Genomic DNA, 25,690 nt, shown 5'->3' with positions numbered 1-25,690 from the left:
TGTCTCAAATTGATAGTTATTTATTGTGTGCAGTAAAATTTGGGTCAAGATTGGGAGGAAGTAGAATCAATCCACTTAAGTGCCACATTCTAGTGTGTGTATGCATGTTCAAACTCACCATTTTTTAGATTTAAGCCTTGGTGGAGGGTTGCGTGGAATAAGAAACAGAGCTCTCATAGGATGCATGTCACACAGAGCTACACACACATTCATGGGGTACAAAGAAAAAAAGTCACAAATGAATCCTGAGTGGGGAAAATACAGTATAAAAACTAAGGAACATGATGTAAATGTCTTACGAGGGGCTCCTTCTGCCATCTCTAAAGCAGTGATGCCTAAAGACCAGAGGTCACTCTGACAAGAAAGAAAAAAGTTTAACATGGATGCAAACAAAAACTTATTGATGAACACATCACCACATTACATGATTGTACGTAAGCAGAAAATGATAAAAAGTATTTGAAATTCCTAACCCTTTAATTACCATTACTTGTGATACAACTCGTGATGAATGGAGGCCTTTTATTTTTTTTGTTCAACGGTTGACCCGTAGTCCAGATGGTGTCAAAGTGGCTTTAGGTGTTATGCCAGATAATTGCTGTTAAAAGGGCCCTTGGTGAACACCTTCCACCCCGATCGTGTTTGTGTGACATACCATTACTCCCACCCCTTTTAAGATGACAAGTTTCAGCTAAAAATATCTGTAAATCAGCTCAGACAGGCCCAAATGACAAGGTGTTTTTAAACTGCTTCCCCAAAAGAACCTCTTCAGAAATTAAGATTTTTTTCCATACCCTGTAGTCATATGTGGCTTCTGGATTCTCATCACATGCAATGACCTCTGGTGCCATCCAATAGGGAGTTCCTATGAAGGTATTTCGTCGACCAATCGTCTTGTCTAATTGCGCGGAAACCCCAAAATCCACTAAAACACACAAAAGATAACCAACAATAAGGTGTAAGGCTTGCATTGTTATGCTTGCAGTGATTTTCATGTGTCCATGTGTCATACCAAGTTTTACTTCGGCATTCTCTGTAAGCAAAACATTCTGTCCCTTAATGTCCCTGTGAATCACATGATGGGAATGGAGATGGGAAAGACCCTGAAGGACAAACATGCACAAAAAACACACATGCACATAGTCAGATGACAAATGAGGTCATAAACATTTGCTGAATAGGGGAACAGTTTTTCAAGCTTGTTGAGATGCTTTTCCCCTTCAGGAAAAAATACCAGAGACTATTAGTTTAAGTGGTGGAGAGCGGTAGAACAGGATAATAATGAATAGCACAATTTTTAAGCGTGTGTGTATGTATGTTGAGGGGGGAGCTCTCACTTCTTCAAAAAGGGGTTAAATAAACAGAGGAAGTGAGTCCTAATTGTGACAATGACTTCATCCCGCAGTGCTGAGTGTCTATGTGGTTGTGCGTGTTATGATGTTGAAACAATATGAAGACAGCATGGCTGACGACAGCAGAACAAAAAACACTGGCAAGACTCCAGAGCTCTTTGTCCTTCATGCAGTATAATTTCTCAGAATGCTCCAAAATTTAATGAGAAAGTGGTTCTCAGGACCTCACATTCCCTTATGATGATAACCATAACATTGAAAAAACAACAAACAAATCCTTTACACTGTTGAAGTCACAGTGGGAAAACATGAGAGGGGATGTTTTCCAGAGACATCAAGAAGCATCAGCGTCAGTTTAGACTTTCTAGGATGCACCCACAAGAGTCCCAACTATGAACTTTATGTGTTAACATTCAAGTACTGTAATGTGATGCACTCTGTTTCAGATGTGTGAAGAGAATGTATTCCCAAGTCCTGATGTGCCCGCTGTTTGAAATCAATGAAAGTGTTAAGTGGGATACAAAGTATGACTGACATGACATCGGTCTCACTGATCCGTCAGAATGCACAACACATTTCTGGAAAAAAAAAAAAATCTAATATTATTTGCTCATGTGTTCGCCTGGTGTATTTGTGTGACTTTACCCTGAGCACCTCTCGGCAGATGTATGCAATCCAGTCCTCTTTCAGACAGTTACCCTTTGTTTTTTTTACCAAGTCTGTCACCGAGCCAGCTCCACAGTACTCCATCACCAGCTACATAGACGTGAAAAAGGGGGGGGGGGAATTAAAAATAAGAATATAGACAGACCTACAGTACTTGTTGATAGGAATATGTAAAAGACTGTGAAGGAACTAACCCAGAGCTGATGGTCCTGTCCAGCAGGACTTTTCTTAACAAAAGCTCCATAATAGGTAGCAATGTTTCTATGGTGGGAATAACTCTTTAACATGTTGATCTCCAGCTTTATTTCCTCTTCTTCCTCCTATAGTCAAGAGACAAGGATTTGGTTAAGTGCCTTTACAGGAAGTCAAGTCTCTTTTAGTTTAGTCAAGTTTATTTACACAACAAGTAAGACTGGAGTTAGAAGTTAAACTTTCACCCGTATCTCAAACGCAATGCATCCTACTTGCGTTTGCTCGATGCCTATATTTGTTTGGAAGTTTGTGTTGAAACAGAAGAAGGCTAATGAGTATTGCGATGCTTTTTTGACCCAGATATACAGTAACTGTGCTTTACACAAAACATTAACATCAACAAAAATGTAGCCAGTTGATATAGTGTTCACTATTTCAATTGTTTAATGTTGTGTATTTACAATTTTGGCTTGTCAAAGTAACAAGACTAAGCACCAATTTAGTTTGGCAGGGATTTAAATCACATTCCTAAATTAGGTACTAAATTCTTTCAATGGCTCTCATTACTGCGGATTTCACCAAAAACTAATTAGACCTTGTCATACATCCTCTAAGGATGACAATTGTGTAACGTAATCATGCAATTCTTAAAATAATTTCAAGAAATTAATTTCAAAAATTTCAAGGGTAAGTGAAACCAGGGATTTGGGGTAAAAATCCAGCTCCTACATGCTATTAATAACAAACCTTGCTTGTTTGTCAACTTCAGTCAATTAGTTTTTCCTCACCTGTTTGTCCCAATATGCAGCTGTAAGATGACAAGCACACAATATCAGAGTGTCTCTAGTTGGAACAGCTACAGCAACGATAAAGTGTCATCTATACTGAAATCTAGAGACGCAGGGGCCGTTTACATGGTGACACTCCGAGAAGACGACACGTTTCACGTTTGCAGTTACATGGCTCCGTCTCCATTCGAAACTGTGTCGCAATTCCGCGCGAAAACGATGTAGTATTCACGCCAGGCCCTACTGGGCAGTGCAGTTTTACAAGGAGACAGACAATGATGCACTTCCTTAACAACCTCCTCAGCCCGGAGACAACACACCCACCCACTCGAATCAATGGCGTTTTTTTCTTGTGCCCTTACGTTTTATTTTGCAGTTTTATTCACGGTTTTTCCTGCTATGTTTAATTTTCTCTCATATTTCTTGTGCACTTACCGTTCTTTACAAGTTTAAATGCTTGTATGAAATCACCATGTAAATGGCCCCGCAGTGAAAATATGGCCACTTAAAATTTCTGGCCAAAAATTCCCTTAAAGTACTTGCTCCCCAAAAAAGGATGTTGCAATGACAACAGTGTTGCAGCCAGTTGTTGTGTGTTGTTGTGTGACTGGCAAATGTTCAGACTAAAATTGATTCAGGTGGGGGAAAAAAAGAGGGGTTTAGGAAAGATTGGGCTGAGGGTAGTGATGCATGACACCACCATGGCAGCACACCTTGAATAGCGGGGAAATGAGACCAAAATAACTTGGCACCTGGCCATTGAGGCTGCCTGGCAGCTGAGTTTCTGTCAAATTTAATTGGTCACCTTACACTCTGTAAACCCTGATAAGCTACCAGAAATTAAATTTATAAATTTATTAACTTAAAAAAATGTTTATTTTTATATAAATTTAAAATATTACCTACTAACCAGTTTAGGGTGTCCCCTGCCTACTGCCCATAGGTAGCTGGGATAGGCTCCAGCACCTCCGCGACCCTCGTGAGAAAAAAGCGGCATGGAAAATGAATGAATGAATATTACCTACTACTTGTTCATATTTGATTTCAATTAAGTTAAACATGCTTATGAAATACAGTGAAAGACTTTTAAATAAAAAAGTAAAGCGTCATTAGCGAGAAGGGCCTGTCTGCGGACTGCAGCATGAGGCCCCAACAAAATTTGCTCAAAGCGTCCCTATTACAAGTTAGATAATCTGAGAAGTCTGCCACTAATAAGAAATGTGCATAAAACCCCTGTGGATAATATTTTCCTTCAAATGAGGTGCTTTTGTATCATCACTCACCAAACTATTTTCTTATAGTGTCATAAATAGGTGCTATAATGTTGAAGCAATTGAAAAAAACATTGATTTACTTAATTTTTTTTACTTGATCATATTAAATTTTGCTAAAGTTGTGCTTTTAAGTTAAATGGACGAATAGTTGAAGTTAATCAAGATGTCTGCGTTATAGTTACTCAAAAGTTACACGTTACACAAACTCAATGTTAGTAGAACTTTCTGTTAACCTTTAGAGTATATATATATGTATATATATACAGTGGGGCAAATAAGTATTTAGTCAACCACTAATTGTGCAAGTTCTCCCACTTGAAAATATTAGCGAGGCCTGTAATTATCAACATGGTTAAACCTCAACCATGAGAGACAGAATGTGGAAAAACAACCCAGAAATTCACATTGTTTGATTTTTAAATAATTTATTTGCAAATCATGGTGGAAAATAAGTATTTGGTCAATACCAAAAGTTCATCTCAATACTTTCTTATGTACCCTTTGTTGGCAATAACGGAGGCGAAACGTTTTCTGTTACTCTTCACAAGCTTTTCACACACAGTTGCTGGTATTTTGGCCCATTCCTCCATGCAGATGTCCTCGAGAGCAGTGATGTTTTCAGGCTGCCGTTGGGCAATACGGACTTTCAACTCCCTCCGCAGATTTTCTATGGGGTTGAGACCTGGAGACTGACAAGGCCACTCCAGGACCTTGAAATGCTTCTTACGAAGCCACTCCTTTGTTGCCCTGGCTGTGTGTTTGGGATCATTGTCATACTGAAAGACCCAGCCACGTCTCATCTTCAATGCCCTTGCTGATGGAAGGAGATTTTCACTCAAAATCTCTCGATACATGGCCCCATTCATTCTTTCCTTTACACAGATCAGTCGTCCTGGTCCCTTTGCAGAAAAACAGCTCCAAAGCATGATGTTTCCACCCCCATGCTTCACAGCGGGTATGGTGCAATTCAGTATTCTTTTTCCTCCCAACACCAGAACCTGTGTTTCTTCCAAAAAGTTCTATTTTGGTTTCATTTGACCATAACAGATTCTCCCAGTCCTCTTCTGGATCATCCAAATGCTCTCTAGCAAACCGCAGCCGGGCCTGGACGTGTACTGGCTTCAGCAGGGGGACACGTCTGGCAGTGCAGGATTTGAGTCCCTGGCGGCGCATTGTGTTACTGATAGTAGCCTTTGTTACTGTGGTCCCAGCTCTCTGTAGGTCATTCACTAGGTCCCCCCGTGTGGTTCTGGGATTTTTGCTCCCCGTTTTTATTATCATTTTGACGCCGCGAGGTGAGGAGGGAGTTGAAAGTCCGTGTTGCCCAACGACAGCACCAAAACATCTTTGCTCTTGAGGAGATCTGCATGGAGGAATGGGCCAAAATACCAGCAAGAGTGTGTGAAAAGCTTGTGAAGAGTTACAGAAAACGTTTGGCCTCCGTTATTGCCAACAAAGGGTATATAACAAAGTATTGAGATGAACTTTTGGTATAGACCAAATACTTATTTTCCACCATGATTTGCAAATAAATTATTTAAAAATCAAACAATGTGATTTTCTGTTTATTTTTTTTTTACACATTCTGTCTCTCATGGTTGAGGTTTACCCATGTTGACAATTACAGGCCTCTCTAATATTTTCAAGTGGAAGAACTTCCACAATTAGTGGTTGACTAATACTTATTTGCCCCACCGTGTAAATGTGTGTGTATACAGTATATACAGTGGTACCTCTACATACGAAGTTAATTCGTTCCTAGACCTTGTTTGTAAGTCGAAATGGTCGTATGTCGAGCAGGATTTTCCCATAGGAATACATTAAAATTCCATTAATTCGTTCCACAGCCCAAAAACCTACACTAAATCCATAATAAATACTGCTGGTGCAATTATTATAAATGGCAATTAAACATAGCAAAATAAATAAGTTATGAATAAAAATCAGAATAATATAATAATGATATTAATAATATTAATAATAATAACAATAATAAAATAAAAATGATTCCGTTAATAATGTAACAAATTGGATTCTAATGTGGCGGACAGTTTTTGCTGTACCTGAATGCACCGCGGGGCTGACGTCACAGTGAGATAGGTCAGTGCGGTAGAGATAATACTTTCGTTTTCTTGAGAGCACAGTCAACTGCAGAGGGCAATGGGCGTTTTGTGTTGAATAAGTTCTTAAATAAATTATAAAAACGTGACGAAGCTGGCGATTTCTTTGGCGATGTTACCACAATAATAATTGTCACCTTAACTTATAAAGACTTGCGAACGGTGATCGGAAGAGGACCCTGGAGCTGTATTGTTGAGCCAGCTCACGGATGCGCACCCCACACTCATATTTTTCTATAATTTGCATCTTCATTTCAAAGGTAAGCATCACTTTTTTCCTTGTTTCACCAACTGTACCAACTTTTTGGAAACCTGTGTTGATTTCTCACACAAGAAAATCCGCCGTGAGTTCGTTTGCGTTGCTGTCATGTCGTCGTATTTCGAGCATGTCGTCGGATGTAGAAACAAATGGCGCGTCAAATTTTACGTCGGATGTCGAAAAGATCGTGTGTCGAAGCGATCGTATGTCGAGGTACCACTGTATATATATGTATACACATATATTAGGGCTGTCAAAATTAACCCGTTAACGGGCGGTAATTCATTTTTTTAATTAATCACGTTAAAATATTTGACGCAATTAACGCACATGTCCCGGTCAGACAGATTTAAATGACAGTATAGTGAAATGCCCACTTGTTAATTGTGTTTTGTGGAGTTTTGCTGCCCTCTGCTGGCGCTTGGGTGCGACTGATTTTATAGGCTTCAGCACCCATGAGCATTGTGTAATTATTGACATCAACAATGGCGGGCTACTAGTTTATTTTTTGATTGAAAAATTTACAAATTTTATTAAAACGAAAACATTAAGAGGGGTTTTGATATAAAATGTCTATAACTTGTACTAACATTCGACGCCTTAATAATCAGACTTCTTCCTTTTTCATCTGATTTATTAATAAAATGGCCTCAAACCATTGTCCTCTTTAGACCGTAGTGAAACTACAAAAAAAAAGTACACAAGCATTGCATTAGCAACAACGTTAGCTTAGCACGCTATACAGGTTCACTAAACATAAACAAAAAGCATCTCATACAAAAAATATAACATTTCGCTTACTAACATAATATGTACATTCTTTACAACAACCATACTTACGGACAAATCTTGTCCAAGGGTCATATAAGCACAACATTACAACGTAGGCGTCAGCCCGAGACGTCATGCAGCCATATTGAACTGGCAAGAAAGCAATAAACCATGTCGCAAAGCGACCACAAGAGTTCGCTGTTAGACAGCACAAAAAACCTTGCTGAAAATTTACCAAAAGGCAGAATACTGTCTGACATGGGACAGTGCGGGACATGTGCGTTAATTGCGTCAAATATTTTAACATGATTAATTAAAAAAATTAATTGCCGCGCGTTAACGCGATAATTTTGACAGCCCTATTATACATATACACAGTATATATATATATATATATATATATATATATATATATATATAAAATTCCATAACTCTTCCAGGTTTTTCATGACTGTAAAAACCCTACTTTTTTCTGTGACCCATCCACATTGGGTCTTGCAACTAACATACACGTTTGACAACCCTGGCCTTCAAAAAAGCGAACAAGAAATAAGGAGAACACATTGGAAGGTTGTAGCCAAAATTCACACTCCAATCTCTGAATTACACAGTGAAGGTACAAAACATGAAACACTTTCTTACGAGAAAGTGAAGTAGCTGAGAAATAAAACATTAGGATTTTTTTCTTTTACCTCTGTGACTTCCATGACTTTGATCGCTGCCATTTGGCCGGTTTTGACATGACGACCCTGTTGAGATACATGGAAGGATGAGATTCATATTGGTATATTTGAACAATAACATTTATTGTCCATCAACTACAGTATATTAGCAATAGTTAGTTTAGCTGGCAGAATTTCCCATAATACATGCTGTAATGTAACAGTGATTAATCTCTAATAGTCTAATATTTTTAAACAACTGCAAATTGTAATTTTGCTGAATTGAAAGATAATTCCCAATCCTAACATATTGTACGAAGGAAGATTTTGAGATCATTACATTTATCAACAGAGGGTAGCTTTGGTGTTTGTTTATACTGCTTAACTCGCTCGCTTTTCATAAGGCCGTGATGAAAGGTTTCTTCCAGTTTCCTGTGACAGATTTTGATATACTTGGAAATTTTACTATGAACATGAACCATAAGTATCTACATAAACTGAATATGCAAAGCTTTGCTGAGATAACATTTTTGTATTCAAAATGAAACTTCTTACAGTGCTCTAGGCGCATGTTGTATTTTGAGGGGCAGCATATGATAAAAACAATAATGGTTACTACAGCATAACTTTATATATAATCATGGGTTTCACTTCTATTTTTTTAATGGGGAGTCGGATGGGCAAAAATGTATTATTTCAGTAGGTCGTCATGAGGAGGAACTGTGAAGAACTGCAGCGTTATCTAAAATAAACTGTTTAATCTAAACAACATCTGTACTTACAGTATATGTGCTATCTGGTACATTATAGTATTAGACTGGCTCAGTGTTAATTTATTGACAGTGTCCTGAACCAGTAGCCATTAAAGAGACACTTATGACAGATAGCTGATATTGTTCTCAAGGAACAGCATGTATTAATAAAATAGATGTGAGAGCTGCTGTCAAGCCTTCTAACCCTTATTCATTCTATCCTAGACATTATTTCCATAATTGCACAGAATTTTGGCATATGAGCATGACTGTGATAAATAAGGAAATGGCCTTCCTGTCTTTTCTTTTTCAGTTGTGTCTATTAACAGTGTTGCCACCCTAAGTTATGAATGTGGAACGTTCTACTTATTAAGAGCATGCATAACTGACATGCACACACACATGCAGCTCTCAACCAGAATTAATGAGCACAAGAACTTTCTGCCACTGACCAATACATCTCAAACAGACTTATGCTACACATTTGTGGAAATGCTGGATGAATCAAACACATATGCACATACACAGCTCAACACAAATCTTGTCCCTGATGCACACACACACACAGTGTGAGAGTACTCCATAAATATTGTGCCAGCGAAAAGGTTACGATAATATATTCATACATATTTTAATTACATACAATATAGACATTCATAACACAGACAGCAAATGGCCAAATTTGAAACGTTATTATAACATTTATATCAGGTTTCTAAGTCTTTCTTTTTTCTTGTTTGCATCAATTCAATTTAAATGCTGGAAATGGTTAAATGTGAGCTAAATGTGCGCATTCACTAAAAAGGTGTTTTATGCATATTTTTTTCCCTAAGCTGTCCTGTTCAGCTGCTTGACACGGGGAATCGAGATCTGAGTATCCGATTGGTCTGAACAGTTTTAATTTATCACATGGGACTTATGACATACTCTTATTGTGAAAGGTGTCATCTGACTTAGTTCACTCACAAGTAAGGCAGAGTAATGAAGCCCTCTAGCCGCCATAAAAAATTACCACAAAGTGTCTATATGAAATGTCTAGGGATGTAGCAATTGCATATTTTTGCACCCGAGTCACCTACCAGATTTTGAAAATTTGCTAATACCGATCAGATACTGGAATAAAAGAACTGTACTGTACGTTTTACAGTACTTCTTCTTCCGCTTTTTCCGGGAGTGTTGCGGGAATTAAATAAACTCAATCCTTTTCAGCCGATTCGATCCTCTGAAAAATGGCCCGATTGGCCTGATTTCCAATCATGTGATCGGATCAGGGACATCCCTAAAAATGTTTATGCTAATTCCACTGTTCACACGTTAACATAGCAAAAAGTGGTGGATGGTACGATTGTAAACATTATGTTGGGGTCCGAAAGTATAGTAATATCCAAACAAGTTCACATATGTGCTCATATTAATGACCACGAATGTCTGTGACCAAATGCTAGTGGGCTATAGTGGATAATTGACTCTAGACACGATGAGCGGACAAGGTCATTACATTTTTTATGATCAACTGACCACTAAGCTCCCATAATTTATAAAAATGACCCTGATAGATGTACCTTTAGATTTTATATTGTAAAACAAAAGAAATATAGGCATCGCCTGTGAATATTGGACGTTGGGATGAAACATGTTAACCAAGTAACGCGGTGACAACCCTGCAAGCAACACACGCAGGTCATTAGCTGCTTTCCTCTTCTCTAGTTTTCATCATGCTCTCTACCTCTTCCTTCCTCCCGTGTGCTCAGACTTTCTGCCTTTCACCTCTGTCTTCCTTCCTTTATCCTGCCTTGCGCTCTCCCATGGCTCCACTGAATCTTTCTTTCTTTTGTGCCCCGTACAAACAAATCTTTAATTGGAAGATGTTCCTAACAGTCCGCTTTTACAGTTCAGTCACAAAAGAGAGGAAGTTAAGATTTGGAAACCAAAAAGATTTAAGGAAGTGTGAGTGATTCATGTTTAAGGATTGCATTAAGAGTACAGCTTGGCTTTTTACATGTGCGGTGTTTCACAATAATGTCAAACACATCAGCTGTTAGAGCAGCACAATGAGTAACACCTAGTACAAGTGACCCTTGACTGATAAAAAAAAAAAAAATCAACACACATTCACATTTTTATTTCTTTTTTTGAGTGTTAATTATTATTGATCAACCAACAAGGGTATTCAACAGTGGTCACTGGTACACTTTGTGAAGAGAGACAATTTTTTACATCTAAACACAACTGTATAAGCACACTGACAAAATCTCACGCACATACTCTGTGTACACACACACACACACACACACACACACATAGAGTAACAGAAATGCTGTCCCTCACACGGAAGGGAAGTTCCTTTTACAAACAGGGAAACGCCCTCTGTGTGTAAGTGTTTGCATGCATGCATGCATGAGTTGAGAGAAAACCATGACAAGGCGATGACTGAAAAGAGACACAATCTACCTAAACAGTGTGAAGAGTGTTTAAATTTGTAACAATTTGTCTTGTTATTTTACTCTTGAAAATGATAAGCTTAGACAATTACTCTTTCTCAAATTATAAAAGTCCAAACACGCAGCCCATCAAGAGTGGCCTGAAATAGAATTCCAGTTACAGTATTTCTGTTAGGTAACATTTTTCTAAGAAGACTTTCAGACTTTGATAAAAAGGTTCTTTGTCCCATTTTTCCAACAGTTCTACCATGTGATGTTCAACATAAATGTTGTGAGGTTGGGGTTAAAGCAGAAATGAAAAAGAGTCTGAATAAATAGGTCAGAGGGGAACAAGGTCAGTGTGTTTGATGGTAAATCAAAAAGTAAGAAGTCTATTTGGGTTCCTTGAAAAGCACTACGTGTATATAAACAAAAAGGTATTATTATTAGGGCAGGGTTAAAACTGATCAAACCATAATTAAAAAACATGAAGTTGAAAATATAATAGTCCATTTCAATCACCGTAATTATATGAAATACCGTTAGCTATATATGCTCAAGACGGCCCAAAAATCCAAGATGTCGACCTAAGATACCATGATACCCAGTCATCTACATATAAATAAGACCATATTTTTCTAGTAACAATGGTAGCATTAGTTTGTTGTTCAAAGTGTGTAGTGAAAGATCCTTTCTGCTTTCAGATCCGAGACAAAACAAGTTAGTACGGTAATAGTGTGACTGTTTCGATTACCATAGTGAGAGTTGAGTCTTTCTTGTATGCATGCGAAACTAATGTCACAGTCACATGCTGGATTTTTTAGTGTTTCTAAACCTGACTTATTTAATACAGTTTGTTGTTGATTGTGATTTTATTCTCTGTTTTTGTAACTTTTTTGTACAATTTCTCTTTAGTGGGACACCTTACAAATGACTTGTTGCCCCTGATATACTGTAGTCTGCAAGTTTTCATTAAACTGCTCATTGTAATTATATGGATTTTTTGGTCTGAAAAGATGATATTAGTATACACATAACAAAATTACAAAGAGTAAAAACATATTCCAATCCAGGTTGCAAAATAATTAACAGAACATCTGTAAACTCATCTTCGGATTCATATTTTTTGTCAGCCCTACTACTTTCATCACAGCTGAGCATGTTCAAGTGCTTCATGAACAATACATGCAAAGTTTGTAAATATCTTGAAAAAAAATTGATCAAATGTACATCTGAAGACCGATGACATCTTTACAAGAAGGGTGATCTTTGAGCCGAGAGATGCTTTGTAAACACCACATGCATTTACAGTAGGTTACAGTTAGCTTTGTTAAGCAGTAATGATAAAAATGCAAGGGAGTGAAGATATAGCTACATTACTATCTTAAACAACATGTTAAGAACTGCTTATGCCATCTTTAAAAATACATCAACAGAAAACAAACTGACACATGCACTAATTAAATCATAAATGAGCTGATGACTGCAAACTATTATGGTTAGTTATCAAATCCCCTGCAATCTATCAACTAAAATGCACTGTATCACAGATAACGTTTTAGTATGTTACTGTGAACAAATTAAATTGATCATGAATTTTAAAGAACTATGTAAGTATCCCACTACAACAGTGGTGATGACCATACTTTGTGTAATTGATTGATTGATTAAGTTGGCACTACATGGAAATGAGATGACAGCATAACGTTGAGGCACAGTTACACGATCCCAGTGGCATCTGGTACAAATAAAGTGTGAATACAACACAACAAGGCATTACATTTAGCATTACAGAAATTCCAGCAAAGACTCGTGGCTTCTACATAAGCAATGTCCTCCCAATTGCACATGCCACAACAGTCCATCACTTTAGACAGAACAATGCTTACTAAAGAAGAGGAGAGTGCTGGTATTTAATACAAGAAAATGTGTTCATTTGTATGACGGGAAGTTTAGACCAAGTATTTCACATATCTTAGGGCAAAGGTTATCACAATCCTCGGGCCATACTTCCACATCCTGTTTTTACTGGTTAAGAAATCAATGAATTTTTGTCATGAGATGGAATATACACTTTTCTCAGCTTGTGTCAGAAAAAAACCGTGTGTGCAAATACATACACCACACTGTGCCAATTTTGCCACATTTCCTTTTTCAGGAAATAGTCGTAACCTTGACTCACAGCCAACTTCTTTCTTACGCTCATTCAAATTCACACCACACTCACTGAAATCTCACATCGAAACTGTGACTGCTTTAAATATCAAATACTGTATGTCTTAGAAATGGGTATGATATTTTGGTTAGCTGATGGTTTATATTGTCGTTGTTTTTTGTTTTGTGTTATGTTTTCTGTAATCATTTTGGTACTTTAGCGCCTGCTGTGAACGCATGATAGGAATATACGAGCTGAGTTGAGTCATTATATTAAAACATGGATTTATATAATCTTTTTTTTTTTTTTTGTAAAGTTACAAACTTGTAATTTAAAGCAACACTGAAAAAGTTTCAGTTTTCCGTCATTTTGCCGACGCCAGCGGACAGAAGCTGTAGTGTTTTGCCTAACGGAAGACCGCATTTCCCACGAGAACTTGTGCAAGTGTCGTAAAGTCCTGATCTCCCGATGGCCTGCATTTGCCCTGAACTACATTTGTGTTTTCAGTGGCTCTGTGAACGACAAATAGCAGTGAGGGAATTAATCTAAGGGGCAGTTTACATGGTGACTCTGCGACACAAAGACGCAATGACTGAGTAGCGGAATGGCCTCGCATGCATATGGTGTCGGCGAAGACGAAAAATTCTGAATCCTGCCTCCAAAGTGGAAGAATTCGATTGCGGGGGATTGAGGGGGGCATATCAAAGGCTCCCGCGGCCCGATAACATCAGCACTCGTACACGTCACATTGGGTGTGCGCAGCGTTGCTAATAAACATTAAAAACAGCATATATGGCGGAATGTCGGCTTTAATTTACTGTTTTAATGATATTTTTAAATTAAATATGTTGAGTGTTTCCATTTTTGTGCCTTTTTGAACTAAAGAAAAATGCCATTGCTTCGAGTGGGCGGGCATATTTTTTTTCGGGCTGAATTGTTTTCATGCGGAATTGCGACATTGTTCGAACGGAGACGGGCCCATATAAATGCAAATTTGAAATTTTTCGTATTCTCGGAGAGTCACCATGTAAACGGCCCCTAATTGTAGCTTTGCGATATCATATGACAATATAACATATACGGAACAAAGGAATCGACGTATGCCACAAAGCAGGCAGCACATTTGTAATTTTTCTGTGTGGCAGGGTTCCTACCACCCTCCTCGAAGTTGCTTAGTGCCAGTGAAAGTGATACAGGGCTGTGACAGAGGTGCCATTCAATTACTTGTAATTCAATGTTTAATCAAAAAAGTTAAGTACTGTTTATGTTTAATGAAGGTTGAAAACATATATACATACATAAATACATAAATAGTGTTGCTTTAACCATGCAGGTCACTCAAATGAAAAACTGTTTTTTAATACCTACAGTATTGAGCTAAAAATGGGTTTGACCACAACCACCGCACTCATACGTGATGCACAAACAGATACTGCAAGAACAAAGTCAACCAAACTCAGGACTTTAAAAAAAATGTGACGTGCCTCTCGATGGTGCTGGTGGTGTGTAAGGCCTTTTGTGTATTTTCAGTAAGAAGCTTCCATACATGTGTCTAACTTCCCCTGCTCAAGGAATTTGCTGAAATGTATTTTGCTTGAAATAGCATGTCTATTTTGTTAATCATTGCGTGCTGGGGCTGTGTATAAATAAGAGAAACAAGATGGTGCCATGGCAACTATCCAAGAGAAAACAGTGCATATAAGACAAAAGGAAAACCAAGATTCACTTTCAGTGTGTCTCCAGCAAAGCAACTAACTTACTAACGGCACAACTACAACACAAAAAAAAAAGATATCGATGCCATCTAATTTAAAGAGGCCTATTATCGCTAGCTAAAATGAAATCGAGTAAGTTGTCCAGCAAATACACATCAATGAGTGGACTTTCATTTGATCTAGGCTATTGAACAAACACATAACACATGAATAAACACATGACAAGTACCGTATTTTTCGGACTATACGTCACACCTGAGTATAAGTCTCACCAGCCAAAAAATGCGCAATGAAAAGGAAAAAAAAACATACATATATAAGTCGCACCAGAGTATAAGTCGCATTTTTGGGGGGAATTTTATTTGATAGAATCCAGCACCAAGAACAGACTAGGCATGTGCCGGTATGAGATTTTGACGATACGTAACCGTGTCAAAAATACCGCGGTTTCACAGCATCACGGTATTGCAATTATAGCTCCAAAATGTGTTATTTTGAGATGTATGGGTTAAAAAAATTCTTTTTTTTTTCCATTGAACAGGATTTTAAAAAAATTATCAGAACATAGTTGCAAATTGGAACATGAATATATTGTTAAAATAAATTATCAATAAAAAAAAAAATATATATATATATATATTTTAAATAAAATTAAAATAAATATAACTTATAGACTATACCCACAGCCACAGCTCGAGTTGCTCAAGATTAGAGCAAGAACAAAATAATTTCCATAAAAAAGTAAAAACATTTCTGAATAAAATTTTTTAAAAATTCTACTGCATGACTTTTTTTTGAGGGTGGAAAAGCTCAAGTGAAGTTTCGCCATTTTCAGCCACTGTGTCAGCTCTAGTCTACATGATGTCATGCCTATGTGTTAAAAAAAAAAAGAATTCATATGTTAATAAGTTAAAAATGTATAAGTTAGTTTAAAGTGTAAATATTGTTGTGGAAAGGTTTCATCTAAACAAACAAACAAAAAAAACATTGGGAGTGAGACCTCTCCTTGATCCAGCGAACGTGGATTTGTGCATAGGGCAAGAGCATCTTTCGCAATTAGCGATCTTTGATGCTATCCCCTTTTCCCCTTCATTCAAGCGAATCAAGCTTGTTTTCTCACTCTGTGGCTGTAACACTCGACGAAGTTGCTCTCCCAGCTAAGCCTAGGCTAACATTCGTCTTTGTAAGCTTTTAGTTGGTTTGTATACTGAATTTGAAAGGAAAATGTGTGTTTTGTTTTTGGCGAACTTTTCATGGTACTAATCTGTTGAAGCTACTCACACATGGAAAAATACATTTGTACAATGTTTTTAATGTATTCATTTTGTATATTCCACTTACCATGATTTGAGAGCTCAATAAATTGAAGAAAAGTACATCTTATGTTTGGAGTATTTGTTTTTGGGTTCACTGGCTGTCTAGCCGATAGCGTCACTTTCACACACAGCAACAAACGGGAGGTAGTGAGCGCTGCCGCGCCAAGCCACTTCTGGCTGCATTTTTGACACATGAAAAATATCGAATACCGTACTACGGTCTGACGGAAAATTTTAGTGGTTTTGAAACCGCGACGTTTTCACACCACGGTAAACCGTGAAACCGGTAACCGGCACATGCCTAGAACAGACATGTCATCTTGAAAGGCAATTTAAAATACAATAGAGAACAACAGGCTGAATAGGTGTACAGTATGCTAACATTACATTTTTTTCCCTTTTATGGATTGCTAACATTACATGATGCTAGAAAATAAAAATTCTAAAAAATCCAAGCCGACCTGACCGGCCCGCGGGTATAAAGCCCGACGCAGCCCGAGCCCGATCAATTAACTTGGTTTGCTTGCGCGACCCCCAAAAAACCTGAAATGTTATGTTTTATTTGTAGGCAGGAGCCCGAAAAAAAAACACAAAATTTTTAGTTTTATTTGTGAGGACTCAGGAGAATGAGGAAATGCAAGGATGCGTTTGTGCGATCATGTTTGTGATGATACTGGTGCGTATTTTTCGGACTATAAGTCGCACCTGAGTATAAGTCGGACCAGCCATAAAATGCCCAACGAAGAGGGAAAAAAAACATATAAATCGCACCGGAGTATAAGTCGCATTTTGGGGGGAAATTTACTTGATAAAACCCAACACATAGAACATATATGTCATCTTGAAAGGCAATTTAATATAAAAATACAATAGAGAACAACATGCTGAATAAGTGTACAGTATGACGTTACATGATGCATGAACAACGAAATGCGAATATACTGTCCTCACCAGGACACTACGGCTCAGTCCTGGCTATACAGCGAGCTAAACTCCCAAATGATGATGCTGGACGTCCGTATAATTTGCTGAATTTATTTCGTCCTCAATACCAAACAGGTTCACATCAACGTGAATAAATGATAATTAGGTGCTATTACAGCAATGACAAAAACGGTTAGCATGCGTTCGCTAGCATTAGCACATCGATCAAACAACCACACAACTGGCTTTAAATGTCTGATCGCGGGTGGAAAACACAAAACAACAACAGAAAAGATGATACACACAGGCGTTGCCTCTGTAGAGATATTTTACAAGCATAAACAATGAACGTAGGTTCACAGCCATGTCTCTTTCTCTCTCGTCCACTCGCTCAGACACAGCTCAGAAACGCTTCTTCTGGCGTGTGAGCACGCTTCTTCACGTAAACAAGTGCGAGTGCGCCCCCACTTGGGCGTGAAAGCACCACAAACTAAAAGCATACATTTCAATATAAAAGTCAATAATTCAATTGAACACACATTGCCAAAGGCAGAACGCGATTAAGCTATTAAGAGTTATTCAGATAACTATAGCATAAGGAAGATGCTAACAGGTTTACCAAACCATCAGTGTCACTCTAAAACAACATGTGAAATGATATCATAATGTGTTAATAATTTCGCACCCCCAGCCAAACTATGAAAAAAACTGCGACTTATAGTCGGAAAAATACGATAGATAGATAGATAGATAGATAGATAGATAGATAGATAGATAGATAGATAGATAGATAGATAGATAGATAGATAGATAGATAGATAGATAGATAGATAGATAGATAGATAGATAGATAATGAATGAAAAACTAAAGCCTGTCTGTTGTAACGAATTTTCCCAGTTAATCAAGACTGTAAGATGGATATTCAATAAACATTCATATCTTTTATATTTGCGTGTCTGTTCTAACAGGCGGATGGTGGATTTGACATTTATTTTAATCTCCTCGAGTTGGCAGAAATAAAACGCAAGTTTTCTCAATGTTTAAATGGTCTACATATTTTTATGATCATTAGAAATGCACGCAAATTATGCTGGAAAAGTTTGTTAAATATATTTTTGTATGAGACCAAAGCGCCACATTCGTTTACATTGAGAAGCCGACACAGGTTTCCGTATAGCATCTTCATTAATCAATTTGAATCCTTTCCATATCTCACTCCTACCGCAGTTGTTTGCTTTTCAATTCCCCTGTCTTTAGTTTTGTTTTTCACTCCTATAGCTGCTCCATATCGAAAAGGAAACACCAGGATGCTCGCGGAGGGCACCGGGGCGCGGGAGGGGAAGATTGAAAAGAGAGCGGGACCACTGCATTCACGTGCGCAGGCATGCACAGCGCCTTCTCTGTTTTATCCAAATTATTTATTTTATTTAAAATCCATACATAATTTTAGTATAAATATATGAAGATATATTTATTCAAAAAAAGTTAGCGAGAGAGAAGTCGGCCCGACCCGACCGTAAATAATCACACATAAGTCGCTCCAGAGTGTAAGACGCATGCTCTGCCAAACCATGAAAAAAACTGTGACTTATAGTCCGAAAAATACACTACATTCATACATGAACTTTAGCAGCCACAACTAACGCTAATTGAATTGATAAACTGAACTTACAACAGCATTCCTACACTCCCATCCCACACCAGGCCAGGTGCCGCCTTTTAAAACCACACACATTCATAATTCCAGATACTGCCGTCAGTGGGGATGGAGATTGTTTGATGGCATTATATGTTCAATCCATTTAAACTGGGAGTACTGAACACTGCTAACCCTCCCAGTTGAAATGGATTGGACCGCTTTTGCTGTCAATAGTAGCCAATTTTAACAGGTGTGACAAATGGTACTAGAATAACTACTTAAAATGTTAGAAATTAGCAGCCTTCCACTGATCAAACATCTTTATTACACATTTATCAGCATTGACAAAACTCACCTTGTACACTTGACCGTAGGTTCCATTGCCTACCACCTCCACCAGCTCAAAAATACCTGCGGGATCCTACAAAATTGGATCAAGAAAAAGAATATATAATTGAGATCAATGGTGCACATTAACTCATTGCTTACCATTGTCAAAGATGGATGTCAAATTTATTTAAACTGGTAGGACTGGCTGTGAAAGCTCATGTTTCAGCTCATCCTAGTGAAAATGGATCACAAACCTTTAACATGAATTTGAGGCAGACCAAACTGTACAGTACCCCATAGTTGTGGCCTTTTCTGAAAAATGTAGTTGTTCCCAAGGGTGATTGAGGAAGTGGATTTGCAAATCTGGATGACATTATCACTTACATCCAATGCAACTGGCCTCTAAGGTTTCTCCGTTCCTATTCTGACATTGCTGTTGTTATTAACTGTACAATACAATTCAATGTTGTTATTTGTTTGTAAATGTAAACAAAAAAGCCTGCTCAAGTATCTTTGTTTGTCAAGCATCCAGAGTGCCGACTTTATAAAGTGAAGAGAAAAATGCGCCTTGTAAATACCGTAAAGTCAAGCCAAGTGACACTGCCTAACAACAACCTATAAAAGACGTCTTAGAAAACATTCAACAACTTAACACATATACAGCAGTTTCAAACATGACAAATCCCGACTACAGCACTAAACAATGTTGACAGTGACAATGACAAACAAAAGTGATAACAATTTAACATTGTCGTTAACAATTCCAGGCAGCCACAACGGTGTTAACAATAACGCTTCATTAAAAGTGGAGAAAAATTGTCTTGTCTTACTCTCAGTGCAGAAAGGTCTATGCTGTCCAAACTTCTAGTGGTGTTTTCTCTCGACATTGCTGACAATAATGTTGTCAAGGCGTTGATAAGTACGGGCAAGTCATGGACGCTTTCGTTCCGTCTTCGTCAAAACTAACGGTCTTGTCTCTTGAGTCCATTCTCAACTTTTGCTAAGCAATAGCAAAGCTGAAAGTAAATTGCCAACCTTTTCCGGACAAACCTTTCACAATAATGTAAACACCGGATGTAACGTCTAGGTTTTACCAGGTCATCGTCACATTCCTTGAATTCTTGTCGCATTTTTAGTTCATTTTTTTTCAAACCACTGTCAAACTTTTAATTTCAATAACGTTCTCTTTTAAATGTCACACACTCCACGCAATAATCCGTCACTGATCCGTTTTTCCCATATCCATAATTGTGAAAACGACATGCCTCATCTCAAGTCACTTTTACGGTGTCTAACTTGATCTGTTGGTCTCAAACTAACAGTTTTCTGTTTCCTTCCTTTTATCAAGCGCCAAGAAAAACTGAAAAACCCCAGTCAACAAATTCCAGCTCAAGGAAAAATCTTGATATGCGTTACCCCAAATATATATATATATATATATATATATATATATATATATATATATATATATATATATATATATATATATATATATATATATATATATATATATATATATATATATATTAGGGCTGTCAAACGAAGGAAATTAGAATACACAATATTCTAATTTCCTGACTGTCTCAGGAAATTAGAATATTGTGTATTCTAATTTCCTGAGACAGTCCTGTATATATACACAGGACTGTCTCAAAAAATTAGAATATTGTGTATTCTAATTTTCTGAGACAGTCCAGTATATATATATATATATATATATATATATATATATATATATATATATATATATATATATATATATATATATATATATATATATATATATATATTTATTTATATGGCGGAAAACACAGACAACACTGAAAAAGCAGTTTCTGCTCTTGCACTCCTCTTTAAAAGAAATTGCTGCATTTTAAGCCAAAACAACTGTTGTGTTTGAGAGAACAATATGTCTATATGCTGCCATAGCAGATTCATGGCGCATTAAGCCCCCGAACTATTTTTAATTTTTCCGTTTTACCCTGAAAACCCCCGTTTACAGATGTCGCGTAACCGCTTTTGTTTCAACCCAGCCATAAAACGTAGGTAATTAATTATATTTATGATTCAAAATGTCTGTCATTTTTAGCTTAGAATCATTAATTGATGTCTTAAATTTCATTAAAAAGAAAAAAAAACGACTTTAAAAAATTATTCACTCACATATTTTAGACTTTTAAACAAATTATGTCACAATGGAAAAAAATGGCATCTGTAAAAAAGTCTCGGATATCTACCTCATAACTATCGCCTAATTGTATTTTTTTTGTTACTGTCGCATTTCTCCGATATGTTAGATAATAAATAATCGATCCAAACAAAGAATAATTGTAAAAAAAAAAAAAAGGTTAAAAGAGTAAATATACGATAAGAAAATCTCGACCACTCCTTGATGTCTGCGATTTCTGCATCGCGACCCCTGTTATATTACCATGTTTCACTCATAAAATCCCCCCCAAAATCCAGCTGTGGTCATTCACATCTGTGTCTTGACACTCGATGATACATGCTACATGGAGTTTTTGGTGTACGCGATAATATCTCGTTAAAGTCATGGCGTCTGTAATTCTGTTCTCGCGTGCTCTCACCTCCAGATAGGGTTTTGCTGTTTAAAAAAAAAAATTTAAATGCCCTCCTGTTCAAAATTTTTCTTCCCCCAGAAAACTGAGATTTTAAGCTTTCCAATGATGTATCACACATGCATATCGGACAATTATGAAAGTTGGCCAAATTGGGGGTCTCAGAGCGGAACTTCAAGTCACCTGAGTGTTTTCCGCCAAGTACAGTACATACATACATACATACATACATACATACATACATACATACATGTACAAATACATATATACATATAAATACACACACACACACACACACACACACATATATATATTATATATATATATAAATTAGGGCTGTCAAACGATTAAAAATTATAATCGAGTTAATTACAGCTTAAACATTAATTAATCGCAATTCAAACCATCTCTAAAATATGCCATATTTTTATGTAAATTATTGTTGGAATGTAAAGATACGACACACGACGGATATATACATACAACATACTGTACATCAGTACTGTATTTGTTTATTTTAACAATAAATCCACAAATGGCATTAATAACATTCTTTCTGTTAAAGTGATCCACGGATAGAAAGACTTGTAGTTCTTAAACGATAAATGTTATAGTTACAAGTTATAGTAATTTTGTATTAAAACCCCTCTTCATGTTTTCGGTTTAATAAAATTTGTAAAATTTTCAATCAAAAGTAGAGTTAATATAATAGTAATAAGAATAAAAATAACAATAATAAACATAGAGTGAAAAGTTTTACATGTATTTTGCATAACTATTTTGATATGGAATGTCAGTTCATTTTGCATTGTTGTTTAACTGTGTGTCAGAATAGGGCCTCTTTACTATAGACTGAAGTACTTTTCTTTTTGTGAACATTATTTTTTTTTTTTTTTGAGGGATAGGAATATTATTTTTGTTGTGCTTTCACTAAACGATACTTATGTTTGTTGTAAAGGAGAAGCCTATGCCAATAAACAGCGTGGTCCAAAGAACGCCTGTGTCCACTCGCCTTTACTGTATAACATACATCTGTACATATCTTACCCAAAATAAAACAAGAGACACATAATTGCCACTAAAAGAAAGAAAACTTACCGAAATATGTGTGGAGCACAAATAGCAATTTGCATTGCATTGTGAATACAGCATAAAGGTCTCACAACTACTAATTCTCCCACATTTAGAAGACATAACATGAGTATGGAACGGCGCTGCCCCCAAGCGGCCGGTGGCATTCTATTCACTCTTAATGTCCACAAACGGCCTCATTGTAATGTTTGAGGCAATATGCCAGCGGGTCATTCATTGCATGTGTTAATTGCGTCAAATATTTTAACGTGAATAATTTAAAAAATTAATTAACGCCCGTTAACGCGATAATTTTGACAGCCCTAATATAAATACCTAATATAAATACATATATATAAATACATACATATATATATATATATTTTTTATGATATGCAACTCTGAAATTGCGACATATTATGCAAATGAAGTAGGTACAAACTGAAGCAAAAAGCAAGCCTTTAAGGTGGTTGATGTATTGAATTCATGCTTTAGCTGCAGAGTCATTAGCCACGTCTACATGGAGCCAAATATTCCAATTGCAATCGGAAACACCTCATTCGGAATGAACAGGCCCAAACCGAATGGAATTTCATTCCGATTCACAGAGGTGGAATATTCCTTTTTCCAAACCGATTAGAAGTAAAATTATATCATGTAAACAGGGAAGCGGAATGGTGTCTGGTTGCGTTCTTTCTGCACATGCTCCGTACTGACGTGGTGACGTCACTTTGTGACGTAAGTAACGTCACTTGCAAGTTGCAACATGGCTTCCAAGCACACGCACAGCGCACCTAATTGGAGTCCGGCGGAAAGTTTATATCCGTGAATCCCTCCACCAGCCCACACAACTTTTTAAATGAACGGCGTGTCATTCTGAAGTTTTGTTTCCACTCGAAAAGTTAAAACAGCAGCTGATCTGACGATCGATCTCCATGTTTTGCAACGTGACGCTTTGTTTTGATTAATCTGCGCATGTCAGACGGCAGTTGTCAAACGTCCTTTCGGAATAAAGGCAGACACATGTAAACGCTGGATCGGAATAGATGAAGTGACATGTAAACAGCTGATTTGAAATTTCCATTCGGAATGATTTGAATCGGTATGGATAAAAGTCAGCATGTAAACGTGGCTATTGTCAGCATGGTAAAATAATACGATCTTTATGTGATGCACTTTTATGTGTCTCTGAGTTAGGAAAATAGGAAGAATACAGGATCACAGCTAGTAGACGGCAAGTGACTCGCTTGCACGTTCTCTGTGCGTGTGCGTAAATGTGCGCGCGTGCGTTTATTCCGTAGCGAAGAATGCCCTCTCTGTGGTGTCGCACAGTGGCCCTGTTCACACCAGGGTCAGCTGCCTACACACTCATGCACACGCGCGCGCACACGTGTCTTTTGCGGTGAAGCAGTTTAAACTACACAGCATTCTTTAAAACAATTAAACAGCGTTCCAGAAATTGTTGTCTGTTGCTATTTACTTTGATTTTTTTTTTTTTTTTAAACAGGGACACACGAAACAACAAATGATAAGCAGAAACTCAACATATACAAGCAGATTCTCAGGAGGTCGTATAACAAAAGTTCACAGTTGAGTAGTTTTGCAAATACTCTATGATGCAGTGTATTAAATTTGTGTTTGCCATGCAATTAAATAAATATTACTCCTGAAATGCTCCAGATGTAGTTTGGACATGCCACATTCACATATAATGGAAATTGAGTATTTCTGACACAGTTTGAGGATGCTGCACTGACACCAAGAAAATTAAGCTTAAGTGTGACAAATTGGAAATATCCAGGCCACATAGCCATTGTGGACTACTCAGAGAATTTCAGAAATGAATTTCACAAGCTGCTGCGCTGTGAAATGAATGTTAAATTTCCAAATCATCATTACATCCTCACGTAATGAGCTAAGCATGACATACCCAATGCTAAGCTACATGCCTTCGAGGGCCAATCAGTCTTCTAACACTCATAAATCATACACTCACTCAACACAGGGACACTGGCATATTCTAATGAGACACAGTACATCAAATGTTTAGCCTTTACAAATGGCAATGAGACTGTACTTACTTACCTACTATACTAGTAGTGTTTTTTCAAAAGTGATATAGAATTGCATTGTGTGGTACATGGTTGTGTTCTTTTATTGAGTCTGGTTACTTTAAGGCACCAATTAAAAGCCTTCAGCAAATAGTTGGAATACAGCATACGACTATAAACAATATTGTATACTCTTAATCAGACGTGGGTAGAGTGGCCAAAAATTTTACTCAAGTAAAAGTAACGTTACTTCAAAATAACACTACAAAAGTAAAAGTAGTCATCCAAAAATGTACTCAAATACACGTAAAAAAGTATCCAGTGAAAAGATTACTCAAGTACTGAGTAACATTCTGAGTAACTGCTTCTTTTTGTTTCATTTTTTTCAAACAATGGTATTTTTTTTCTCTCAGCACAAACTTATCTATATGAACTGATGTTATAATGATACTGTACAATAACCCATTACATAACCCTATTAAGCCAAAGAAATAAAAAAAATTAATCATTGAATTCCGGCGAAAGGGAGGGGAAAAAAAGACATAAATGAAGCATTATTCATCCAAAGAGCATGAGTGCCCTCAAGTGGAGAAAATAGTTCCTAGTTTCTATAGTGAATACTTCTTTCATCGTTACTATTATGAAATTGAAAG

General features: G+C 37.0%; 1 protein-coding gene across 5 annotated transcripts in view; it reads right to left on the bottom strand.

Annotated features, from left to right (window-relative positions):
• Positions 1-20,331, bottom strand: part of LOC130923691 (mitogen-activated protein kinase kinase kinase kinase 4-like) — a 53,669-nt gene extending 33,338 nt beyond the window's left edge. For 4 of the 5 annotated variants that reach the window (XM_057849585.1, XM_057849588.1, XM_057849589.1 and 1 more), the window contains exons 1-9: positions 20,167-20,331; positions 19,362-19,427; positions 8,115-8,171; positions 2,213-2,338; positions 1,998-2,108; positions 1,013-1,103; positions 795-925; positions 300-354; positions 119-197 (exon numbers count right to left, since the gene is read on the bottom strand). In XM_057849585.1, coding sequence (XP_057705568.1) covers positions 119-197; positions 300-354; positions 795-925; positions 1,013-1,103; positions 1,998-2,108; positions 2,213-2,338; positions 8,115-8,171; positions 19,362-19,427; positions 20,167-20,223 — 773 coding nt within the window. In that variant the 5' untranslated portion in view covers positions 20,224-20,331. Of the gene's footprint in view, positions 1-118; positions 198-299; positions 355-794; positions 926-1,012; positions 1,104-1,997; positions 2,109-2,212; positions 2,339-2,998; positions 3,019-8,114; positions 8,172-19,361; positions 19,428-20,166 lie in introns of those variants that run through there. The other variant, XM_057849586.1, reaches the window with a different exon arrangement.
• Positions 20,332-25,690: the final 5,359 nt, after the last annotated feature.

Source organism: Corythoichthys intestinalis, chromosome 11, assembly GCF_030265065.1.
Source record: "Corythoichthys intestinalis isolate RoL2023-P3 chromosome 11, ASM3026506v1, whole genome shotgun sequence".
Taxonomy (NCBI): domain Eukaryota; kingdom Metazoa; phylum Chordata; class Actinopteri; order Syngnathiformes; family Syngnathidae; genus Corythoichthys; species Corythoichthys intestinalis.
Note: the sequence above shows the minus strand (reverse complement) of the source record. Positions and strands in the feature narration are given on the sequence as shown.